General features: G+C 42.9%; 1 protein-coding gene across 1 annotated transcript; it reads right to left on the bottom strand.

Moving 5' to 3' along the window:
• Positions 1–150: 150 nt before the first annotated feature.
• Positions 151–19130, bottom strand: LOC136128511 (ATP-binding cassette sub-family A member 13-like). Its single transcript, XM_065884330.1, is given in 15 exon segments — positions 151–380; positions 951–1073; positions 1515–1691; positions 3040–3118; positions 3204–3375; positions 11019–11456; positions 11458–11809; positions 11812–12462; positions 12465–12509; positions 12512–12827; positions 13697–13841; positions 13843–13994; positions 13996–14984; positions 15430–16334; positions 19000–19130. Coding segments are annotated over 15 exon segments (4905 nt in total).
• Positions 19131–24107: the final 4977 nt, after the last annotated feature.

The following is a 24107-nucleotide window of genomic DNA, read 5'->3' as shown; positions in this document are numbered from 1 at the left end:
TGAGACAACCGTACATTAGAGCATTTATGTATAGATATTGGAGACGGACAGCGGCGCTGTGCCCTGGCAAAACGTTTTCTCTCTAATTGAAACAAATATTAGTTCTGTTACACATAAAAGTCCATTTCGCTTTCTGTAACATGAAGACACTTACAGGCACGTGCAAAGCTGCGTGCTGGGCGCCCGCAGGCCCGTGTCAGCCCTGGCCCACACGATTCCAACACGCTGGGTCTGCGCATGCGTCTTGGGGTTCGTGGTCCCAGCGGGCCCCGCGCTGCTGGAAGCTGGGCGCCGGGGCGGGGCCGAGCGCCGGGGCGGGGCCGAGCGCCGGGGCAGAGGGGGGCGGGGGGGCAGCCTGGTTGCGGGAGGCACCTGTGGTCCTGGGAAGACGGGTGAGGAGAGCAGAGTGCCGGCGGGATGGAGGCTGCTGGCCAGAGTCCATCACTGACCCCATCACCAGCCGCCTCCTTTAGGGAGAGCTCGTGGTTCCGGGCGGCAGCGAACTGGCAGCGGCGTGGGGCGGGGGCAGAGGGACAGGCCTGTGAGGAGCAGGCCCACATCCTGGGCGTGACCTGGTCAAGGCGCAGTGGCGTTAGGAGTGTTCAGTGACAGCGGAGGCGTAGGCTGGCTGTGACGGGCAGGTGGCGCCCCTAGTGGAGGATGGGGGGCCTGCGACCCACCTTCAAACTGCGGCCCTTCTGCTCATCTCTACTCAGGCCGTAGGTGAAAACCAAGACTGCCCTGAGCAAACCTCATTTGTTTACGTTTGTTTGCGAAGGTATTTGACATGCTGGTTCCTACCCAAGGCTGGCCTCTCCTCCCGACGCCCCAGGTGGGGGCTGATCCGACTCCTGGCTCCCAGTCTCTGCCGCCTGCATCCCCCAGTTAACCACCCTGGGTCACCGGACTGCTCTCCCTGCGGTGGACCTGGCCGCGCCTGCCCTGCGTACCGAGCAAGCTCTCCACGGTGTCCTCCAGCCCCGCACACCCGTTCAGTGACACACCTGGGCCCATCCACTGCTGGCCGTGGCCGGACATTCCCTCCAGGACGTCAGCGTAAAACCGCACGGATCCTGCACAGGCAAGAGTCCCAGGGGACAGAGATACAAGCAGTGAGGGCTCCTGGCATGTGCTCATTCCGTCATTCAGCAAACATCTGCCAGCATGTGCTCCAGTCCCCACACGCTGGGTTTCTGCTGATCAACAGGCAGGCCTGGTCGTGAGGAGACCATGGGCCGGCCGCCCCGCAGGGCACAGCCAAGGGGCCTAATGCAGGGCCCCTGACCCCAGGAGTGGAGGCCAAGAAGAGCTTCCCAGAGGAGGTAACACCTATCTAGATAATAACAACAGCCTGAGAGTAAGTCAGGAGGAGGAAGCAGAATAGACGGTGTGTCGGATGCACCTGGGACGGGTGCAGGGCCAGCCTGGTGGGCTCCACGCAGGGCCCAGGGCTCACGGCCCGCTCCGCTGACCTCAGCTCCTCTCTTTTCCTGATCAGCCCACCCTTGGCTTACCCATGTCCTCCTCTGCGCTCACACCCGTCTCTGCAGCACTCCTGCTGCCCCTGCTGTCAAGGACCTCAGGCCCGACAGCAAGGAGAGGGTTCTCTGCAGCCTCATTCAGGAGACCAGGCGTGAAAAGGCAGCAACACACGTGCATGGGCAGAGTCACTCCAGTACTGCTGGCCCAGTCTACGGACTCAGAAGTGCTCAGAGACCAGAGTTTACACCTTAGAGAGAGTCCTGAAAATCACCCAGCAGCCCTGTAAGGCCGCTCATGGCACTTTCCTTCAGCAATGGCATGAAGAGGAAATTTCACTGAAATCTGTAGTCGTGGATTTGACAAGCAGGATCTCAAACGAGTGAACTCATTTACAATATAAGTATTAATGACTCACTAGCATAGACTCTACTCTGAGTATCATGGAGACAGAACTGAATGAGTGACAGATCCTGCTCTCAGTGAAGCTGCAGACGACTGCAGGAAGGGCCACAAAAAGCTAAATTACAAGCACTGAGTGCCAGGACTTTAGAGAACATGTTCTGGGACTCGGGTCACTGCATGGGTCACCCAGCCCCGGTCAGTGGAACGATCTTCTACCCCAGGCACTGGGCACATGCAGGAGAGGAAGACAAGGATGCTGCCTTCAAGGAAGACTGACGCCGGGGGAGGGGGGAGACTTAAGAAATAGGAGCATTAGGGAAGTGTGTTGGAGAAGCCTGAGAAGGAACAACTAGAGAGAAGCAGCATTCAGAGCTCAGGAGGTCTCACCAAGTGAATGGGAACTAGTCAGCGCTGGGAAGAGGGTAAAAGGCAAAGGACTCATCAAAGGTCGGCCACAGCAGGCAGGGGACTGGCAGTCAGTGAGAGCGAGCTAGTCCTGGCACGGGAGTTAGTTGCACTTGCCTTGATTTACCATGTCTGTGCCAGAATTCCATTGAGCTTTGCTCTGTAAGGTTTTGCTGACACATGGAGCTGAAGGTTGAAGTCAAGAGAGAAGTGGTCACCATCCAATCAGCCCATGTTGCTTGTAGCTGTTGCCATGTTGTAGGTGTGTGTTCATGGCCCCATCTGCTGCTAACGGTGAGTCATTCTTGCAAATAAAGATCAATACATCATATACGTTATACAAATCCTATGAGTGGTGTTACAAAAAATAACACATCTGGGAAGCAAAACAAATGCTTAAGTTGGCAGCTTCTTCACGTGACTCTGGCAGTGCTGTTAACCTTGCTGGGAGATATGACTGTTACCTTATTCAAATACTTTCTACTAATGTTCCCCCACGTTTATTCAGTGTTTGGATATCCGCCATAGACTGTAGTTCTCTGTAATACCACCAAACATAATATTTATTATTAAATAAATTTGTTTCCTATAGCCATAAAAAAAAAAAGAAATAGCATTAACACTGCATTCGATAGAGGTCAACTCAAGGTCACTGCCAGCGAAGGGGATGCAGGCATCCCTCTGGGAAGAGCCGCCGGGCTCTAGCCACAGGGCACAGCTGATGGTCAGGCCACAAACACAGGGAAGCACATTCCAGGAGCAGAGACACAGCCCAGAAGCCGAACTCGGGCAGGGAAGGGCCATTCAGCTGACTGGAGAAGGTCGCAGCCTGGGGGTGGGGAGGCTGGGGAGACTCAGGGCCTTGGAAACCGGCAAGAAGGCTGCACTTGAGCCCAGGAGAAACTCAGGGGCACCTGACCACCTCGCTGCCCGCCCGGCGGGGCCACTGGGCAGCCCTTCTCCCCAAGCAGCCCACCTGCAAGAAGGACGAGGACACGCTGGACCAGCATCTCCACTCTCCACAGAATCACCTCGAGGTCCTGGGGGCTCCGAGGCTGCGGGAAAGCCCGACACGCTTCCGCGGCACTTAGGGGGAAACAGCGGCGTTAAGGTGAGGATCTGCTTCTCTGTGCGAGAACACGTCGTAACACTCGTGAACGAACCGTTCCCCTGCTGGGCCAGCTCGCTCCACAGACATCCGAGGACACAGCCTAGGAAACGGCAGGTCTCCTGTTTTCGTTCAGAGCGTCATTTTGTTGCCAACAAACGTGACATTTGCTCTCTCTTCTCGTCTGAGGCCGTCCTCTCGAAATGCAAAGGTACATGGTCAGAGTGTGAGAGAGAAAGGAGGAAGCCAGGTGGGGATTCTTACGTTTTCCACGTGGGTATGGAAACCCACCTTTACGTAAGGAAGACTCTTATTTTTAAACAGACTCCTGGAGTGCCATAGTGTGTGTGTGCGCGTGTGTGTGTGTGTGTGTATGCGTGCGCGCAAGTCTCTGTGTTCGCATGCGTGCATAGGTGTACTTGTGTGTATACACCTGTGTGTGTTGGTCTTTATGGAGCCAGCTCCGGTAATGTGGCAAAAAAGCCTCCCGACCAACTTTGTAATAAGCTGCCCTGGCTCAGAAGCGCTGAATTCTTCTTCAGACTTAGGTCCTAACGCCACTGAGGTAATGGGCTCAGCAGCTCTCAGCTTTAACCCTTATCTTTCTAACCCCCCAGACTCTGGTCTCTCAGCCTCTGAGATGAGGAACGTGGTCCAGAAGAGCAGCTCACACACTGTCGCATCTTAAGCCCCCCATGGCTTTTGTTCCTCCCTCAGATGAGTTTCTATATTCTTTACAAAACTCAAAACCATCCCAAACATCAGACACACTGAACATATAAGTAACATTATCTGGGAAGCACTTCGAAAAGAAAAATATGTATATATTTTTTTTAACTGTGGGCCACATTGACTAATTAAGGCTACAGCTGCCCAAGGACATTCCCTGAAAATAAATATCCTTGACAAGCCCTGGAGATTGATTTAAAAAAAAAACAAAGGCCCGTTGGCTTCTCAACGGGCCAGCCCCTTCGACATCAGGCTGAGTCACCCCGTCCTGGGCTCTCTTGCTGGGGCGGACACAGCAGCATCACTGGTCTGAGAAAACATCACCGCGCTGGAGAAGGCACCAGGATGCTGGGACAGCCTGCAGCATGGCTTCCGGGGACCACAGCAAAGTTCCATTCTTTTATATGCAATTCAATATTTCTACAGCATGTTGTTCTAAATTTACTCTCCTCAGAGGAAGAATGAAACTTTCTATAAAAATGTTTAACTTTTCATTCTGCTGTGATGTTGGCGTGACCACAGAACAATCTTGCTTAGTTCAACACACCTGAGGGCTTAGCAGGGCCACCTCCCTCGGCAAACGTGAATTTTCCTTCGTTGGATTATTGTGTCTTGGTTGTCAGAGTCCAGCCCGTCCTTAAAGAATGCAATTCTCATGTGCTAATTCGGAAACTTCAGCGTGGTGGAGCTGTGTGTACCTATCAGGACACAAGCAAGCTCAGTGACCAAATGCACGTATGGACAGGGCGCTGGGATGCTTGAGGTGATGAAAACTGGTTTCTTTACAGTTATGGCAATTAACTGTGGATGAAGAGAGTAGGAAGCCATTTGGCGCTTTTGAAGGTCAGGTGGAATTATACAAAATCCTCTAGGGAAGCCAGATACAAGAGCAAAGGATTACTCCAAACAACACACAACATAAAGTTAATTTTTCAACTATAAAAAAATATAGCTGAATTGGAAAATAACTGGGGATGGGAAATAGTTATTAGCAACTTGTTTTAGCCCCAGAGAAAGATGAGCTTACATGTAATTTTTTGTTTCTGGCCAGAAGAAAACCATAATGATGTGTAGGGCCATTTATTAATCCCCATCAGGTAATGTTATATATAGACTTTGAGTAAATTGTGGGATTTTAATGACAGCATTTTAGTTGTGCCCCAAGCGTTGTGGGCCTGGAAGGAAGGGTCAGATCTGACGGTCCTTGTGCGGCCGCCACTGGCCACTGCCGGCCTTGCTCAGCAGAGCTGCCTCAGGCCCTGGTCTCTCAGCCTCTAAGATGAGGAACGTGGTCCAGAAGGAGGCTCACAAACCCTCGCATCTTAAGGACCTCCTGGCGGCCCATCGCAGGCTGTGACGGGGCAGGTACAAGGCAGCTTGGGATCCTACGTTTCCAACCAGCTCCCAGGTAAGGCTGCAGGGCCACCACCTCACACGGGGGCAGAGGGCCTCTGGGGGTGGGGTGCACGTCCCCCACCCTTCTCCAGGGACTTGCTGCAAAGGCTTCAGACACAAGGAGGGAACAGAGCCAGGTACTGCCTTCTGTTTCTGACCCCCGTTGCCCCTGCAGCTCACTGGCCTTAGTGCTATGATAGATTTAGGGACTGAGGAAGAGCCTAAAAGCAGCACTCACTTCCACAGGGGGCTGGGCTCTAATGGGACATAACACAGGTGGTGACACTCGCTGCTGAATGAGGCCCGACCAGAAGCGGGGAGATGACATAGGGCCAGAGGGTTCCTTGGGACAAAAACAGTGGATTCAGGTCTGGGACGACCAAGCTTCTCTTCTCTATATAACTGCAGGCACTGAAGCAGAGGCAGGAGAAATGAATTCTGCCCAAATTTGCTCTAGATCCCTGACCTCTGCCATCTGGGAACTTGTAGTAAATCTTTAGGATATTAATGGACCTTTCTACTTCTTTAGGAGTTTTGTTGTTCTTATTATTTTAATTTTAAGCTAATGTTTTTGCCTAGATGTCTGTGGTTGTTGTTTTATCCCTAATATGCTTCATGTCTTAAACCCAAATTAATATGCATGTTAAATGCATAGCTTACGTTTATTTTACTGTAGAATCCTTACCATACCCCCAAAAGGTATCAGTGTTATCCCTGTTTTATACACAAATAAAGGGAGGTTCAGAAAGTTTAAAGGATTTGCCTTGATTCAGAAAGTTAGTGAACTGTAGAACCAAAACTCACATCCAAGTCAGGCTAGTCTGACCCTAAACCCACAACAGGTGCATTTTCTGTTTTAGACTTTTTGTATCTTCCTCATTCAAGAAGGCCATGATCAAAGAATAGTGAATACAGGAGGAAGAGTGGAAGCAAGTAATCACTAAAGTAGAATGAAACTGGGCACCAAGCCTTGCAAATTTAAAAACTGGGGTGGTGACTACACCCAGTCAGCTCACAGCCCACTTTCAAGTCTTGGGGTCACAGTGTAAATCCACTCCGTGGAGAACTGGAAACAGTAGGTGAAAGCCAGGACTGGTGAAGAGCAGGGCTTGCCAGGACCAACTCCAGCTGAAATGAAACTTCAGAGCCGAGTGTCGAGTCAAACACAGTTTAGGATCAGAAACAATGAGGCTCTGAAAGCCATCATTCAAATTCCAAGGCACCAATAGTTCTTTGTGCCAACAGACACATGCTTCAGTATCCAAGGAGATCCTTCCAGGTTATTAAAAAGGAGTGGATTCAAGGTGCAGCCGTGTGGCAACAGGACTAACCGAGAATAAGTCAGGCTACCTGGCAGATGAGAGAGGGTTCACTTTCAATCTCCCTGTGGGACTCAGAGACCACAGACCACCAGAACCGTACTGTCACACAGAGAGGATGGGCTGGGACACAGCTGCACACGCCCTCATCCTAAGACAGCAGATGACCCCCGGAGCATGACAGCCAACAGCGCTGGGCCTTCCGAGAGCAGGGTTTCCCTGACCTACTATTCGGGGTGGGCGGCCAGTGCTTGGACATAGATCAACCACAGAGTCGGGTTGAATCTAAGGAGGGAAGAAGCCCGGCCCTGTGCAGGGGGCAGTTACCCTTGACAGCACAGTTTTCTGTGTGATGTGAATGGCCTCAGATTTTTATCTGCATATCAAATAGCAGAACCCTCGGCTGCCAGAGCAGGGGAGCAGAAAAACTGGTTACATACCTAGTCTTGGGGCACGTGAATAGAATAAGACGTTTTTACTTTTGAAAAAATAATTTACTTTGGAGAAATTTAGGATAAATTCAAATCGTATGTGAATGCCAAATAACGAGGCAAATAGCGACAAGAGACTGGGCATGAGCCATGCCCTGGGGAAGCCAGCTTCAGAGTGTAAGGAAGGTTGAGCTCAAGGAGTACTGCTTACCCTGGTTCAGTGCAATTCCTGCCTGATTCTGTTTTATAGTTACTGCAGGGGAAAATGAAGCAAATTCACTGTTTCATTGCCTTGGATGGATCAGTGAGACCTTTTGCCAGTATCCAGCCAACGCAATCAATCCCTTCTGGTATTTCTCAAAACGTGATCATGGTTTGAGGACATCAGGAAAGTCAACCAGCTCTTCCTTGGTCTTCTCATCTTTTCTTGATCTGCTATCCTCTCCAGGGGTTGCATTAATAAAAATTTCAAAAATGTGCTAAAACAAAGTGCTCAAGGAGTGTGTCTTCTGAGAGCTGTTGAGGAGAAGCTCTTGACTCACGAGAGCTAGTCTACTTAACACGCTCTGGACTGCTTCTCTGAGTTGTTGGTGAGTCACGTCCTGAATCAAAGAAGTGCTGGAAAGCAAAGCTTTACTCAAATCACCTCTGTTGTCACTTTTCAACCCACTGGAGGCCTTTCCAACTGCTGTTACGGTTTTCAAAAGGTCATTTGGATGTGGAGCCAATGTCAGCAACAGACTAAGAACATCCTTGTTGTCCTTCCCTAACTTATGCCAAAGCGCTTCTGAGGTGAGGTCGATCACCTTTCTCAAGTAAGTCCCTAGTTCCATGCTGTTTCGTGATGGTATTTCATGCAAAAACAGGATCACTTCACGAGTTCTTTCCCCTTTTGTATCTTGAGGCAAATTATGAGTGGAAATTGGATTAGAATATAAAAAGTCTTTGTGATTGATGATGTTATTTATAGGAACTAAGCAATCCAGGATTTCTTCCCATAAGTTGACAGAATCCACAGAAAATATTTGGGTCCCATTATTAAATGCTGCCACGAGACATTCCATGTCTCCCAAATTGATTTTCACAGAAGTTAAAAATTCAGCTATTTCTTCCCTAATATCATAAATATCTTTGGACTGGATCACATATGTAAATATGCTAGATGACACATTGAAAATATCAGAGTCTTGGGAAACAGCAGGTTTGACTCCAATCATCCCAAAGGCCAAGTCAAGAAATGGTGTCAACAAGTCATCTATATTTTCAAATATTAAACGATCTGCTTTTTTCAAAGTAATCATTTCATTGGCAACATCTCGAACACTTTGTTGAAAAATGGAATAAAGGGTGTCCAAGAAGTTCATGGTGTCATTGGCTGTGAAGAAGAAAGGCATTTCAAACATGGCAGCCACCTCTCTTGAAGTTTTCTCGGCCAGCTTAAGAAGGTCCACGGTGGAGGTGATGGAGGTGGCGAGACCTCTCATTTTGGCTCCATCGTCCACCAGCATGGTCAGAGTTCTGGACATTTCTGAGAGGGGGTCCAGGGCATGACTGTCTCCACCCACTCTTGCCCTTGAGATAACACCAAGTAAGTGCTTGGTAATTTCTAACGTTACTCTGTTTCTTAAGGGGGATGAACTATTTATAAAGGAAAGCAAATCGGTTAGATTAGTGAGTATAACTTCTTGGAGGGCAGGGTACAGGGCATGTAAGTCCTTAATAGGAGAGTTTAAAAGAGTGTCCACGAGATGTGCTATCTCTATTGACGTTTCTCTCACGAGGTGAAGAGCAGACCTGAGATCTTGATTGAGTTTGAAAAGGTCCTCAGAACTGTTCATATGGGAAAGCAACTGATTCACCACCGTAAGAAACTCCAGATTATTTTCAGTCTCATTTTTCATTGAGGTTTCCCTTAGAAGAGTGTGGAATAAATCTCCCATTAACTGCAATCCTTGAGGATTATCAAAATAAAATTCTCCACCGTCTAACATAAATGAGCTTTTGATTAGGTGATACACAGCTTCCTTTAAAGATGAAAAAATATTCACCAGTCTGTCCTCTTTCATGGAGATAAGAAAATGATCCAGTTTCAAATTTTCTAGAATTTTATCATTTGGGACAAAACTCTAAATATATATATTTTAAATTTCATGGTTAGTAATGAAAAGATTGAAAACATACACAGTTGACCCTTGAACAACCCGAAGGTTATGGGAACTGACTTTCTTTTGCAGCCAGCCTCCATGTCTGTGGTTCCATATCCACGGATTCACCCAACTGTGGATCAGGTAGTACTGTAGTACCTATTTATTGAAAAAGCCACTTATAACTGGGCCCATGCGGTTGTTCAAGGGTGAACTGTAGTGATTTTTTTTTTTTTTTTGCTTTACAGTAGCATCATGGGAGGATAATACTGACTGAAATACTGAAATGCTAAAATACATCCCAGATGAAAATTAATGTTTTGTTGCCAAATAATGAAAAGATTGGATGGATTTCATGTATAAATCCATTGCAATGCCTCAAACCTAACATCTTAAAAAGCCATGCACTTTGCTTTTAGAAAGGAAAGGAATGTGAAATGACCGTACAATGATTCTCAGTGTAACAGGTAATGTCCTTCTGAATGTTCCAAGACCTAGCGAGCCACTCAGTGTGGCAGGGGCTCTGTGACTTGTCAACTCGGTTGGGCCGAGCCCCAGTTTCAAGCCCCAGAGCCCCTTTCTTGTGTGCTTCTGGTCTGGTGGTTTTCACAGGTGATTTGCTCATAAGAGTGCATGACAGCCACTTTGTAGCATCATAAACACTAACCTAGGTGCAGCTGGAGGGGATTCATCAGATGTGACTGAAGACCCCAGACAACCAGCTTTAAGTCAGGGAGAAGATATGCTGCCCTGGGGAAGCCTGACCTCACCAGTCACAAGGTCTTCGAGAAGGTTAGGACCTCCCGGACCCAGCAAGCCCACCCTCATGTGCAGCTGGATACCTCCTTCCCCATCGCCCCGCCCCTGCCCCCCAACGGCCCCCTGTGGATGGGCACCTGCAGCTCCTGCCTGTTGGACTCCAGCTTGTTTCCTAACAGCCTGCCCTGCTGACTCTGGACTCCCTCAGCCAGCCCCAAAACTGCGGAAGCCAATTCAATCCCTGTATGAAGTCTTTGCTCTGGTTCTGCTTCTGAGGTTGAGACCTGACTGATATGGACATCACAGAATAAGGTAGAATCTCCCTCCAGCCTTTTCACTGGCAAGCTTCAAAAGGAATGAAAAAATAATATATGAAAAAACATAATGTGACTCTGAGTTTTAAAATTTTGGAGTTTTAGCAATTCCAAATATAAACATCAGTAGATTTATTGGAATGAAAATACTTAAGCCCTTCATTTGTGATTAGACAGTTAATGCATTAATATGACCATCACATATATCCATATACATATATAATAACAGTTTTTCAGTTCCATATAAAATAGAATTTTATAATTATTTTCATAATCCAAAACTGTAATAAGGCATAATAAGTGATTAATTCCCAGGGGCTAGGCTTATATACATATATTTACTAGTTAGATGACAATCATCAAAGTTATTTTACCTTGATTTTTATAAAACGTTCATTAAGACAAAATTCACTTCAAAGATCATTCAAAGGTGTTGGTACAAGTGCTGTCATTGACACTATAAACTCCAGGAAATAAACTGGATTGTAACGTGCAACTACAAGCACTATACAAAGCAAAAGTAAACTCACCTCATCTCTGCAATGACATTTTTGTGGAAGTCTTTCAGCAGAAGAGATATTTTGTCCCTAGAATTTTCCTTTAGTAAAAAGGGGAAGAATGTTTTCAAAAGCTGTTCCAAGAAATCCACTATGCTTCTTGGAGGGAGAATGATTCTCTCATCATTTTCTGACTGTGTATGGTTCAAGGCGAGGTTAATGAAATTCATTATTTGAAGGTTGGTATCACTTAAATTCAAGGCTGCTTCTCGAGCACTCTCAGCTAATTTGTTGATTGAATTAATTAGGAAGCTTTCAAAAAGCAGCTGAACAACTGAGAAATTAATTAGCTGTTCTTGGTTTAGCAGGCGAAGAAGTAGGGCAACATCAAAATTATCTTCTCTGGAAACATTTTAGAGATTACCCCAAATGGTAGCAATATCTGTAGGCAACGAAGCTGTATCATCAGTTGTTAGCTGTAAGAAGAAATAATGTTTGTATCATTTTGGAGTAATCTTCATTTGCATGTTTATGAAACCAGTTTTTTATGACCAATAAAAACTCTTCAATGATTTCTAATGTCTTCAAGGATGATGAATCCAGGCTTTCGAAAAAATGGGCAAGTGGCAAAGTTAGGTTTTGAAGAGCCACTGAATTAGTAATTTGTATTTCTTCGTTAATTTCAGAAAACAGGGATCTGATACTAAAGTTATGGGTTAGATCTTTCATGATTTGTTCAAACTCAAGCCATAGTTCTTCAAAGTTGTAAGTTGTTTCACTTTTTTTAATAAAATGTGATAGTGCTTCTAAACTACAACCATTTCATTCAGAAATGTCATGAATGGAGAGACTACAGAATTAGCACTATTTTCTAGGCTCTCATCCCTAGAAAGCAAGTTTATTATCCTTTCCAAATGTAAGGAAATATTTCTAACAGATGATTCTGTTCCTTCATCAACGTTAAGGATCTTGTTTAAACTAGCCAGTTTATCAAGGAGGTTTTCATCTGATGTGGCTTTTGTAAAGTTGCCTTTTTTAAATTTTTCTATGATTTGCAAAGCAATTTGCTTTATGGAACCACCGGGACAAAGTTCAGAGATGCTGCTATTGCTTTAATTTCCAGAAAATGGGACAAATGGTAACACCTTATGCCAAAATTCTTGCACAGTTTTCACAAGCAAAGTTTTAACATGGAAGACTTTGGACAGCTCTAGAAGAATGGAATTCCAATCCATTAATTCATGAATTACACAGGCTACTTTCCTAGTTATTTCCACCTGTGAGCTTTCATTCCAACATTGTGAGTCTTCACCTGGGGAAGACAGGTGGAGGTGGTCAAGGATACTGGTCACTTTGCTGTAAAAGGAAGGAGACGTGAGCTTGTGGGCATCACAGGCTCCTGACCTTGGATTCTGCTGAAATCCAGAAGTTGTGTGATTCCAGCACCAAAACACAGGAAGACAAGTTAAAGCCTCTGAAGGATGCCTGGTTGATCTGATATTAATTCAATTGTGTCCAAAAAATTTTAATCACAATAGTGAAGTCTTCCTTGGTGACGTCTGAAAGGTTTATGCCATGCAGGAGCGTAAAGTTACAGACGTCCTTGAGGGCCTCCATGATGTTTTTGTCACCCACGTCCCACAGGAGCCTCATGGCACAAGGGAGCACACAGTACATGTCGACGGAGACATCGGAGTCCTCTTTAGGAAGCAGGCGTGAGAACCTCAGCAGGTGGTTAACACTCCAAGAATGTGAGCTGTTGACAAGTTTTTCCATCAAGTCAACAAAGAAGCTGACCCCCAAACTGCCAGTACCTAACCTACTGACATTCTTAAAGAAATCTCACACCGGTCAGAATGGCCACCATCAAAAAGTCTACAAACATTAAATGCTGGAGAGGGTGTGGAGAAAAGGGAACCCTCTTGCACTGTTGGTGGGAATGTAAATTGATACAGCCACTATGGAGAACAGTATGGAGGTTCCTTAAAAATCTAAAAATAGAACTACCATAAGACCCAGCAATCCCACTGGGCATATACCCTGAGAAAACCGTAATTCAAAAAGAGTCATGTACCAAAATGTTCATTGCAGCTCTATTTACAATAGCCAGGACATGGAAGCAACCTAAGTGTCCATCAACAGATGAATGGATAAAGAAGATGTGGCACATATATACAATGGAATATTACTCAGCCATAAAAAGGAACGAAACTGAGTTATTCTTAGTGAGGTGGATGGACCTAGAGTCTGTCATACAGAGTGAAGCAAGTCAGAAAGAGAAAAACAAATACCGTACGCTAACACATATATATATGGAATCTAAAAAAAAAAAAGGTCATGAAGAACCTAGGGGCAAGATGGGAATAAAGACGCAGACCTACTAGAGAATGGACTAGAGGATATGGGGAGGGGGAACGGTAAGCTGGGACAAAGTGAGAGAGTGGCATGGACATATATACACTACCAAATGTAAAGTAGATAGCTAGTGGGAAGCAGCCGCATAGCACAGGGAGATCAGCTCGGTGCTTTGTGACCACCTAGAGGGGTGGGATAGGGAGGGTGGGAGGGAGGGAGATGCAAGAGGGAAGAGATATGGGTACATATGTAAATGTAAAACTGATTCACTTTTTTATAAAGCAGAAACTAACACACCATTGTAAAGCAATTATACTCCAATAAAGATGTTTTAAAAAAAAAAAAGAAAAGAAATCCATCAGGTTTTCACTTATCTGTTCCAGCTGGTCTACTAGCAGGTGTATGTCTGTTTTCTTGACCATGCACAGGAGAGAAGTTACCTTCTTTAAAACTTGAATATTACCTGGCTCTTGTGGAATATCGTGATAAACTGAGGGCGTCGGCTTTCATTAATCCATGAGAAATTATCTGGGGTGAATTTTGGAGATCATGAGATAAATTGAAGGCAAGGTAACTAGCTAACTGATAAAATGAACAGCCTGATCTGTGTATACTATTTTCCTTTGGACTGGTAGCAAATATGTTTAATTTTTTTTTCAGTTTTAGAAGAGGTGTTCTTTTCCAGGATGTTAGGGGAAATATCTTTCACAAGTTTTTGAATTTCCTTCCCCAGAGCTACTAAATGCAGCCAAGTACTTTGAAACTGACGAGGCATTTCATCTGACATTTCTATGGGTTTTAGAATTAATTCAGTAAAACGTTTCCAGTTGGATTGAGGCGCAGAATCAAAGTCCCTTGTTAAGTTGTTGATAACCATCCTTACTTGGTTTGTGGAATCATTTAAAAGAGTTAATAAAATCTCAGATTTTGGTACCTTTTCTTTTTCAAAGACTGCATTAAGTATAACGTTCAGAAAGTCAGTCACATTTTTTAAGTAAACGTTCACACAATTTATTTTTGACATATTCAATGAACAATAAGGTCCCATCATTATAGTCAACATCCAAGTAACAAGCTTCAAAGGAGAGTTCATTTTGTTTTCCACATCTGGAAATATTCCCTGGCAGCTTTTGGGAATTTTCACATCACTTTCCAGTGCAGCCAAAATCTGAGTGAGACCAACACGAAGAGGAGTGAAAACATTCGTGTCCAGCTGAAATATTTGAGCCAGTCGTCCACAGATCTGGGCCCACATTTGCAGCCATGAAATGGTACAGTGAACGGCCGTAAACTCATGGAACTCACTGCCGTTTGCTGAGAGGTTTGAAAGGATTTGTGCCCACGGGAGAATAGATGAAGACCCCTCATCTATTGAATAATTCACGGAAGAAACGCTTTTATTATCCAGAACAAAGCGTTCACTACCCAGCAGGGCTTCTGCTGAGCCATTGACGAGTTGGCTCACATACTGAAATAAAGAAAAAGTAGAGTGGATCACTTCCACTGCGGGGCCCTCTGTAGACAACAGGGATTGGACTTGAAGCTCCAAAACGTTAAAAATTAAAAGCAACTGTTGACAGTAAGATACTTCAGAAATTCCCCTAAGAAACCCTGTTGTCTCATATAAAAATGCAAATGCTGGGGCTTCCCTGGTGGCGCAGTGGTTGAGAGTCTGCCTGCCAATGCAGGGGACACAGGTTCAAGCCCTGGTCTGGGAGGATCCCACATGCTGCAGAGCAACTGGGCCCGTGAGCCACAACTACTGAGCCTGCGTGTCTGGAGCCTGTGCTCCACAACGAGAGGCCGCAACAGTGAGAGGCCCACGCACCGCAATGAAGAGTGGCCCCCACTCGCCACAACTGGAGAAAGCCCTCACACAGAAACGAAGACCCAAACACAGCCAAAAATTAATTAATTAAAAAAAAAAACTCAAACACCCACATACATATATTCAACACCTGAAATCCGTTCCAATATCAGGCAAGATTGAGATTAGCTGCTTAATAACAAGTTCCCTATCTCCTTCTCCCGTTTCCTTCATAAAAAAAAAAAAGAAAAAAAGAAAAAGAAAAAAATGCAAATGCTTCACTGATGTTTTGGAAATTAAATTGCTTTATGATATCTAAAATGTGTTTTGAGATTTGTGTAAGGAAAGACAGCAAAGACCCTCTCCTCTGAATGCTCAAGAATTTATAAATATATTGGTAAAATGAAGAGTAAATCTAGAGAAGTAAAGCTGAATCTTTGTCCTGGAAGACATTTAGATAGACATGAGTCAAAATGTTATCAATGTCTTGTTTTTGAGGTTCAGAAAGGGCTGAGAAAAGATTGGATGTATTCCTCATAGCATAGACTGTGCCTACAGCTTCTGTGATTTGTTCCTGCCTCAGAAATCCTAATTCATAGAGATTATTTATTATCACTTCACTTAAATGAACAAAATCCGTTTTCCTGGCTGGCGACTGAGGCCAATCTGAATGGAACAACTGGGAAAATTTAAAGCTTTTACTATGAATCCTCTCATTTTATGGATCAGAAAAATTTACAAGTGTAGACAAGATTCCCAGTTTAGCTCTTTCTCCTTTTGAAGCGCCATGCATCCACAATGCCAGGATCTTGGGATTCATTCCCAAAAGTATTAGTTCCATAAATCTCAATATATTTCTTGATTCCTTCCTTATCCAGAGACTTTCAAGAGCTTGTACCTTTTCAATCATTTCTTTGCCGAATTCCGGAAGTTTCTGAGTACCAATACCAGGTGTGTCTCTCTCTAAACTCTCTAAATGATTTATCTACAAATGACTTATATTTAGAATCGTCTCAGGGAGAGATGAGAGGTTATGGAATTTGGGAATACTGGGTGAGCCGAAAGGACTGGGCGATAATAATTTCTCCAAAAATCCCGTAAGAGATAAAAAGAAGTTCATTTGCTCATCCTCAAGGGTCTAAAACTTCTTTTCCGTCATTAGAAGTGCCTTTGTGAAATGTAAGACCCTACAGTATTAACAGAACTGATGCAGTGTCAGAAAAAATAAATAAATTCAAGACAAATTCAACTTATCAAATTTTTAGATAATACTCAGATTTGTTTATAGTAAAACATAAATGAAATATTTACTAGGCACTATATTTTCCCAACCGGGATTCATGTGAACATTTGAAAATCTTTTAGAAATCTACAATGCAGTTGCATACATTTAGCTTAAAATCTGCTTCTTGCACCAAAAACAATGCATTTTAAGTTCCTTTACTCAGTGAGTACATATGTGTGATCATTAAAGATAAGTTTGCTGTTTATGCCAGAGGCATCTTAGGATTCAATTCCTTATTACATCTCAGAATGTCTTGGTGAAAGAGCTCGTCCAAATTGCAAGATGGTTTGAAATTGCCCCTGTATGATCTAAGGACAAGCGTTAGGATTTCTCATTCTAGAAAGCAACTGCAGTGATCTTTAAACAATGCTGTACTTCCCACTATCAGAAACTCATCATTTCAGATGGCGTACGTCCTCTCCGGGGGTTTATTTTTTTAAATACAAAGCGGTCTCAAAGGAGCAGCTCGACAATTAAGACAAACCCACACTTATAATAGGAGCCCTCACTTGAAGAACTGACTGACTCAGGAGCTACAAGTCCACTTCTGAAATCCTTGGGGCCCTGTGTGTTTCAGACTTTAGAAAGGGAGCCTGTGCAAGTATCACACATGCATTCATGGCCCCTCCACCAGGGGCACCGGGGCAACCCTGTATCAGCTCACTGACACTTCTGCAGGGACACCTCCGAACAGGTTCAGTGGGAGGGGCAACAGATCCCTTAACACTTACGTCTGCAGAATGAGTTGCGATGCCGATCTTGAGAAAAGCTTCCATTTTCAGACTTCTGCAGATTTCAGAATTTTGGATACAGGATTTTGACCTGTATTGTCTCTTAATGCCCTAAAGGGTGAATTACTTTCTAAACCTCCTTAACTCTGTAATTCTGTTGTGTAACACAGTCTGGCATAGAATACACAGAGGATGGGTCAAGTGCAAGGAATTGTTTTCCTCTCTCACAACTGAGATCTGAAAGCCGGAAAAATACAGGCTTAATTTACTTTATTGTCATTTGTAGAACAGACAGCGGCTAATCTGAACCATGGAACATCGAAAACATTTCCTGGGAAAAAATTAGATCAGGAAAGAGAAAGCTACACTCTGAAGACTTCAATATGAACCTTACTCAAATCCAGCCCTGCGTAGAAATATATGCACAGCTACTATGTGAGTAATCGTGTATTGGTAGAGCAGAATGCAAATGGTCTTGTTTTTCATTAGGATCTGAGAGGTCATGGGGTAGTAATAGTAGGATGAGTAAGGGCCGAAGCAAAACTAGTACTACTGGTAGTGATATTGCCACACACGTTTATATCACTTTACAATTTTTAAAGCACGTTCACCACTATACTCTTGGTTCATGCCTATGACAGCCCTTTGAGGTACACATCATCATTTCTATTCCATGTGAAAAGAAACATTTCAGGATTTTTTTTAATTAACAAATTCAAACTGCTATTGTATGGCAGGAACTGGAATATGGGCCGGGTTTTCTCATTTCAAGCTCAGCTTTCTTAATATGAACTCTGTACTTATTGTCCATTCTTATTCATTCATTCATTAAGTCAACATCTAGTTACCTAGCCCCTATCATGAAAGATACTGTGCCAGCTGCTATGAGTCTACAAATATAAAATTAAACATGTCCTTGGAGCATATACAGACTAGTTTCATTGCCATCTTTCTGTGCTATTAAATAGCTGTGAATTTCGGGGAAGTGAGGTATTATAAATCCAACACGATCAAAGGACTGATTCTCCAGAGAGTCCATCACCTTCTCTTCCTCCTGTACCCATTAATAGCTGAGCTTAAAGTCTCCCCAGGAGTGATGAATCCTGGGTCTAGACAGATGCTGTGGGGTGCTGCTTAAACTTTGGCTTGCACCAAAACCACCTGTAGAATTTTTCGTATCTACAGAAACCTGGGTACTACACACAAGCAAGATTTAGCATGTCTGGGGCGAAGTTCAAGCGTTTGTATTTTTAGCAAATTTCATAGATAAATTTGATCCATTCCCAAGTTTGAGAACTACTGCTCTAAGACAAAGCTTCTGTCCCATCACATCCCAACACACCCCACAGACAATAAAGTATGCTCTTAAACTATACACAATATCCATAATTATACATAAAAATGTCCATTTCAACACATGTGCTGAAATAGCCAAGCGGTATATAATCTGGCAGATTTAGCTCCAAAGATCAATTCTCTCTCAAAAGTCTCCAGAACTACCAGGCTCTTAAATCATCGATCCCGAGTCTAAACTCTGAGCAACTAGATAAGACTATTTTTCAAAGAAGGATTTTATTTTGGGAGTATTTTATAATAAATTATGCTCTCAAGGGGAAATCTTATTACCGTAATCTGTTTCTTTTCAAAATCCATGGAAACATGAGTCATACATTCTATGACACAAATATTTATTGAGACCCAAACACATATGAAGTGCTTTATTGAGAGCTAAATCAGGATCTCACATCTTAAAGCAAGTGCCTCCCATAATTAGGTTTTGTTTATCTTCAGATAATAGCTAAGTGAAGACCTAGAAGTTGAATTCTGAAAACTCACCTAGATATGGAAGCTATTGGAGTCTTGATCAAGTTATTCAAAAATGCGAAATAATTATCACCAATGATTTTCCAATCCATGATTTCTTCATAACAAGGAGATTCCTCAGAGAAAGCTAAATAGGAAGGCATTTCATATATTGATTTCGAGTTGAGTATAAAAGTCAAGTCTAGTAAAGTGAGAAATGCTACAGTGTTTCAGTTAACATGGTTGAAAATATAACAAGAGAGGATTAGAAGTCCTTCTGATTTGACTTCCGCTTCTGGCCAAGATGAAGTGCCACTGACCGTCAAGGAGTGTAGGACAGAGACCCATGAACAAACGGCAGAAAATGAACAAGGTGAGGCCTTCCCCCCCGTGACTCAGAAGGCAGAGCTGGAGTCTGGTAGGCTTCCTGAGTTGAAGGGAGGGGGTTTAGAGTCCGAAAGACAGGAGGGGTTCACAGGACAGAGTAGCCGCCCAGGGAGGCATCTGCTGTCTGCTGAGGACAAATGCGCCATGCATGAGAAGGAGCTCCCTGAGACCAGGGAAAGAACCACCCAAAATTAAAGATAAGGGGCTAGTGATCACGCAGGGCCAGGAACAAACTTTGTTCCTGTTATCCAGACTAGAGCAATCCATGATTTGTTAGACATCGAGGAGAAGATGCCAAAAAGGTCTTGACTCAGTGACGGGGAATATTTACAACCTCTGAGCACTGCTCCAGCCCCGCCTAACAAATCTTAAAAGCAAGACCCTAAAGGATCAAACTGTTTCAAGCAATGTTTTCGATAACGTAGGAAAACAACGTAGCAATCACAAAACAAGGCTAAATTCGTAACATTTGGCATTCAATCAAAAATTGCCAGGTGTGCACAAAAGCAGGAAAATGTGACCCATAGCTAGGAAACAAATTAATCAATCAGAGCTTACCCAGAACTGACAGAATTCAGGTAGAATTACTAGAGAAGAGCATTAATCACATAAAACAGTTTATACTATTTAGTTTATACTGCATAGTTTTGTTTGTTTGTTTTTGTTTAAATTAATTTATTGATTTATTTCTATTTTTGGCTGCATTGGGTCTTCGTTGCTGCATGTGGGCTTCTCTCTAGTTGTGGAGAGCGGGGGTTACTCTCCGTTGTGGTGCGCAGGCTTCTCATTGCAGTGGCTTCTGTTGTTGCAGAGCACGGGTTCTAGGCACGCAGGCCTCAGTAGTTGTGCCTCGATGGCTCTAGAGTGCTGGTTCAGTAGTTGTGGCTCATGGGCTTAGCTGCTCTGCGGCATGTGGGATCTTTCTGGACCAGGGCTCAAACCTGTGTCCCCTGCCTTGGCAGGCAGATTCTCAACCACTGCGCCACCAGGGAAGCCCTATACTCTATAGTTTAAATAACCCAACAAAAATGCAAAACTTGTCAGGTCAGATAAAACAAGAACCAATTATATGTTGCATGTACAAAATGTACTTGAAATAAAAGACATAAATAACTTAAAAGTAAAAAGATGTAAAAGACGACATACCACACTACATTAATCAAAAGGAAGCTTTCAGGTGAAGTAGATTCCAGATGATAATATCATTATTATTTCATAATCATAAAAGCATCAATTAATTGAGAAGGCATAACAATTCTTAATCTTTACGCACATTATAACAGAGTTTCAAAACACATGACACAGGGACTTCCCTGGTGGTCCCATGGTTAAGAATCTGCCTTCCAGTGAAGGGGACGCAGGTTTGACCCCTGGTCAAAGAACTAAGATCCCACATGCCGTGGGGCGAGTAAGCCCGTGCGCCACAACTCTGAAGCCCAGGCGCTGCAAAGAAGGATCCTGCATGCTGTGACAAAGATCCCAACACAGCCAAATAAATAAATATTTAAAAAAAAAAAACCACGACACAAAAACTGATGAAATACAGGATAAATAGACAAATCCACAGTTATAGCTGGAGATTTCAATACCCCTCTCCAAATAATTGCTAGAACAGGAAGATAAATATCAGTAAGGATACAGATTTCTTGATCTAACTGATGTTTGAAGAATGCCCCACCCAACAACAATATCGTACACATTCTTCTCAAAAGCAATGGCACATTTTCCAAGGCGACCATATTCTAGGCTATAAAAAAGTCTCAATAAATTTAATAAGATTAAAGTCATACAAAGAATGTTCATTGACTAATTCAATTAGAAATCAATAACTAAATATAACTGGAAAATCACAAATATTTGGGAACTAAACAGCTCGTAGATCAAAAAAGAAATCAAAAGGTAAATTAAAAAGTACTTTAAAATTAGATGAAAGTACAATATGCCAATATTTGTGAGATGCCACTAAAAAAAAACAGTACTTAGGGAGAAATTAAGTACCTATATGGGAAATGAGTAAGGGTCTCAGAGACTTCAACTTCCAAGTCAACTTCCAAGTTAAGAAACTAGAAATGCAGAGTCAGTTAAACCCACAGTAAGTAGAAGAAAGAAAATAATAAAAGTGGAAACTAAGGAAATAGGAAAAAGAAAAACATTAGGGGAAAATGAACAAAACCAAAGGCTACTTCTTTGAGATCAATAGCACTGACAAACCTCTCTGCAGAGTGATCACGAAGAAAGAAAGGCACACATCACTGATATCATGTATGAGAGAGGTAAAGACTATACAGATTCTGTAATATTAAGAGAATAACGTGGGGGTCAGGGATGCCAACCCTCCATGCAGTAAAAAATCCTCTTATAACGTACGGTCAGCCCTCCAAATCACATCCCCCATACCTGCGGTTCTGCATCTGTAGATTCAACCAACAAGAGATGGCACAAGTGCTGTAGTATTTACTCCTGAAAAACATCCACACGCAAGCGGACCAGCGCAGGGCAAACCCATGTGGTTCAAGGGTCAGCTGTATTATGAGATACGGATGACACTAAATTAGACAATTCAGATGAGAGAGAAAAATTCCTTGAAAGACACAATCTACCGAAGCTCATTTAAGAAGAAATAGATAATCTGCATAGCCCTATATCCTTTAAATAAATTGAATTTGTAGTTAAAAATCTTCCCAAAAAGAAAACTAAAGGCGCAGATGGCTTCACTAGTGAATTCTACCAAATGTGTGAGGGAGAAACAATACCAATTCAACACAAACTCTTCTAAAAAAACTGAAAAGGAGAAAGTACTCTTCAACTCATGAGGCCAGGATTACCCTGATAACAAAATAAGACACAGATGTTAAAAGAAAGGAAAACTACAGTCTAATATCCCTCATAGCACAAATGTAAAATGTTAAACAAAATTTTAGCAAGTTGAATCCAGTAACATATGAAAAAGAGATATATCTTACCAACTGGGATTTATCCCAGTTATGCAAGGTTGTTTTAACATTTTATTTATATATATACTTCGCTAGCATTTCAATAGCATAGAAATATTTAAATTTCTACAGTGAAAACTACAAGTTGTTAAGAGGAAATAAAGAACACATAAATAACTAGAGAGATATACTATGTTCATGAGTCAGAAGACTCATTATTACCAGAAAAAAAGTCACTCTCCCTAAATTTATCTATAGATTCAGCTCAGTCCTGGTTAAAATTCCAGCAGAATTTTGAGACATTGACAAGCAGATTCTAAAATTCATATGATAATGCAAATGACCTAGAATAGCTAAAAAAATTTTTTTAGAAGAAGAAAGTTGGAAGGCTTACACTACTTGACTTTAGGACTTACCATAAAACGATAATAATCAAGATCAGATGATACTGGTGTAAAGATCAACAAAGAGATCACTGGGACAGAGTAAACAGTGAAGAAAATGACCCACATATATGCACAACTTATTTAACAGAAGTACAAAGGTAATCAGTGGAGAAAGGATTATCTTCACAACAAATTATTCCGGAGCAATTAGATCTCCCTATGCAAAAGATAAAATAATAAAATCTGATATGCACCTACATCATATGCAAAAATTAACTCAGAACGCATCACAGATCTACTTTAAAACCTAAAGCTATTAACCTTCTAGAAGAAAACACAGGTGAAAATCTTTGTGACCTCAAGAGTTAGCAAAGATTTCTCAGCTATATTACCAAAACCATGATCCACTGGAAAAAAAAAAAGATATATAGACCTTGATCAAAATTAAATCTTTTGCTCCTGAATGACACTGTTGAGAAAGATGGAAAGACAAGCTTGAGACCAGGAGAAAATATTCGCAAAGCACGTATCTGATAAAGGGCTTCTATCTTGCTTTACAAGGAAATTTTAAACTCAGTGATAAAGAAACACACAGCCCAATTTTTAAAGTGGGGGAAAGATTTGAATACACAATTCATGACTAAAGATACACAGACGATATATAAGCGCATGAAAAGATATATGTTCAAATCACTACTCATAAATGCAAATGAAATCCATTACGAGATACCACACCTATTAGAATGGCTAAAATTTTCTAAACCGACCATACCAAGTGGAGGAATCAGAACCCTCTGGCAGAAGGGGCTCTGGTTGAAACTGTAAAATGGTACAACTTTGAAAAACAGTTTGTCAGTTTCTTAAAAAGTTACACATGCATGTGCCATATAATCTAGCCATTTTACTTCTAGAGAAAAGAAAACATATTTCCATTAAAAATTGTATATAAATGTTCCTCGCAGGTTTATTTGCAATAGCCCAAAACAGGAAACATCCCAAACTGTGAGTCATGTGAATGAGTAAACAATCTGTGATACATCCACGCAGCAGAATAGCTCTCAGCAATCACACTGCCTCATGAGTGAAGCTGAAACTAATTAATTACACGAAGTAAAAGATGTCATAGAACATACTATGTAATTCCATTTATATAAATTTCTAGAAAAGGAAAAAACTAACTGATGATGACTGAGGGCAAATCAGTGGTTACCTGGGGACCGGAGCAGGGGCTGGATTCACAGGAGGGGGGATTACAGGGGAGCAAGAGGACACTTTGGGGACAGGTGGACACGTTCCCTGTCTCAACTGTAATGACAGCTTCACAGATACACACATCAGAACCTAACAGATCGTACACTTTAAACACAGGTGATTTGTTGCATGCATCAATTATATTTCAATAAAGCTGGTTTTTTTAAAGAAAGAAATCCTTCTA

Source organism: Phocoena phocoena, chromosome 9 (assembly GCF_963924675.1).
Source record: "Phocoena phocoena chromosome 9, mPhoPho1.1, whole genome shotgun sequence".
In the NCBI taxonomy this organism is placed as follows: Eukaryota; Metazoa; Chordata; class Mammalia; order Artiodactyla; family Phocoenidae; genus Phocoena; species Phocoena phocoena.
This window is presented reverse-complemented; position numbering and strand designations above follow the sequence as displayed.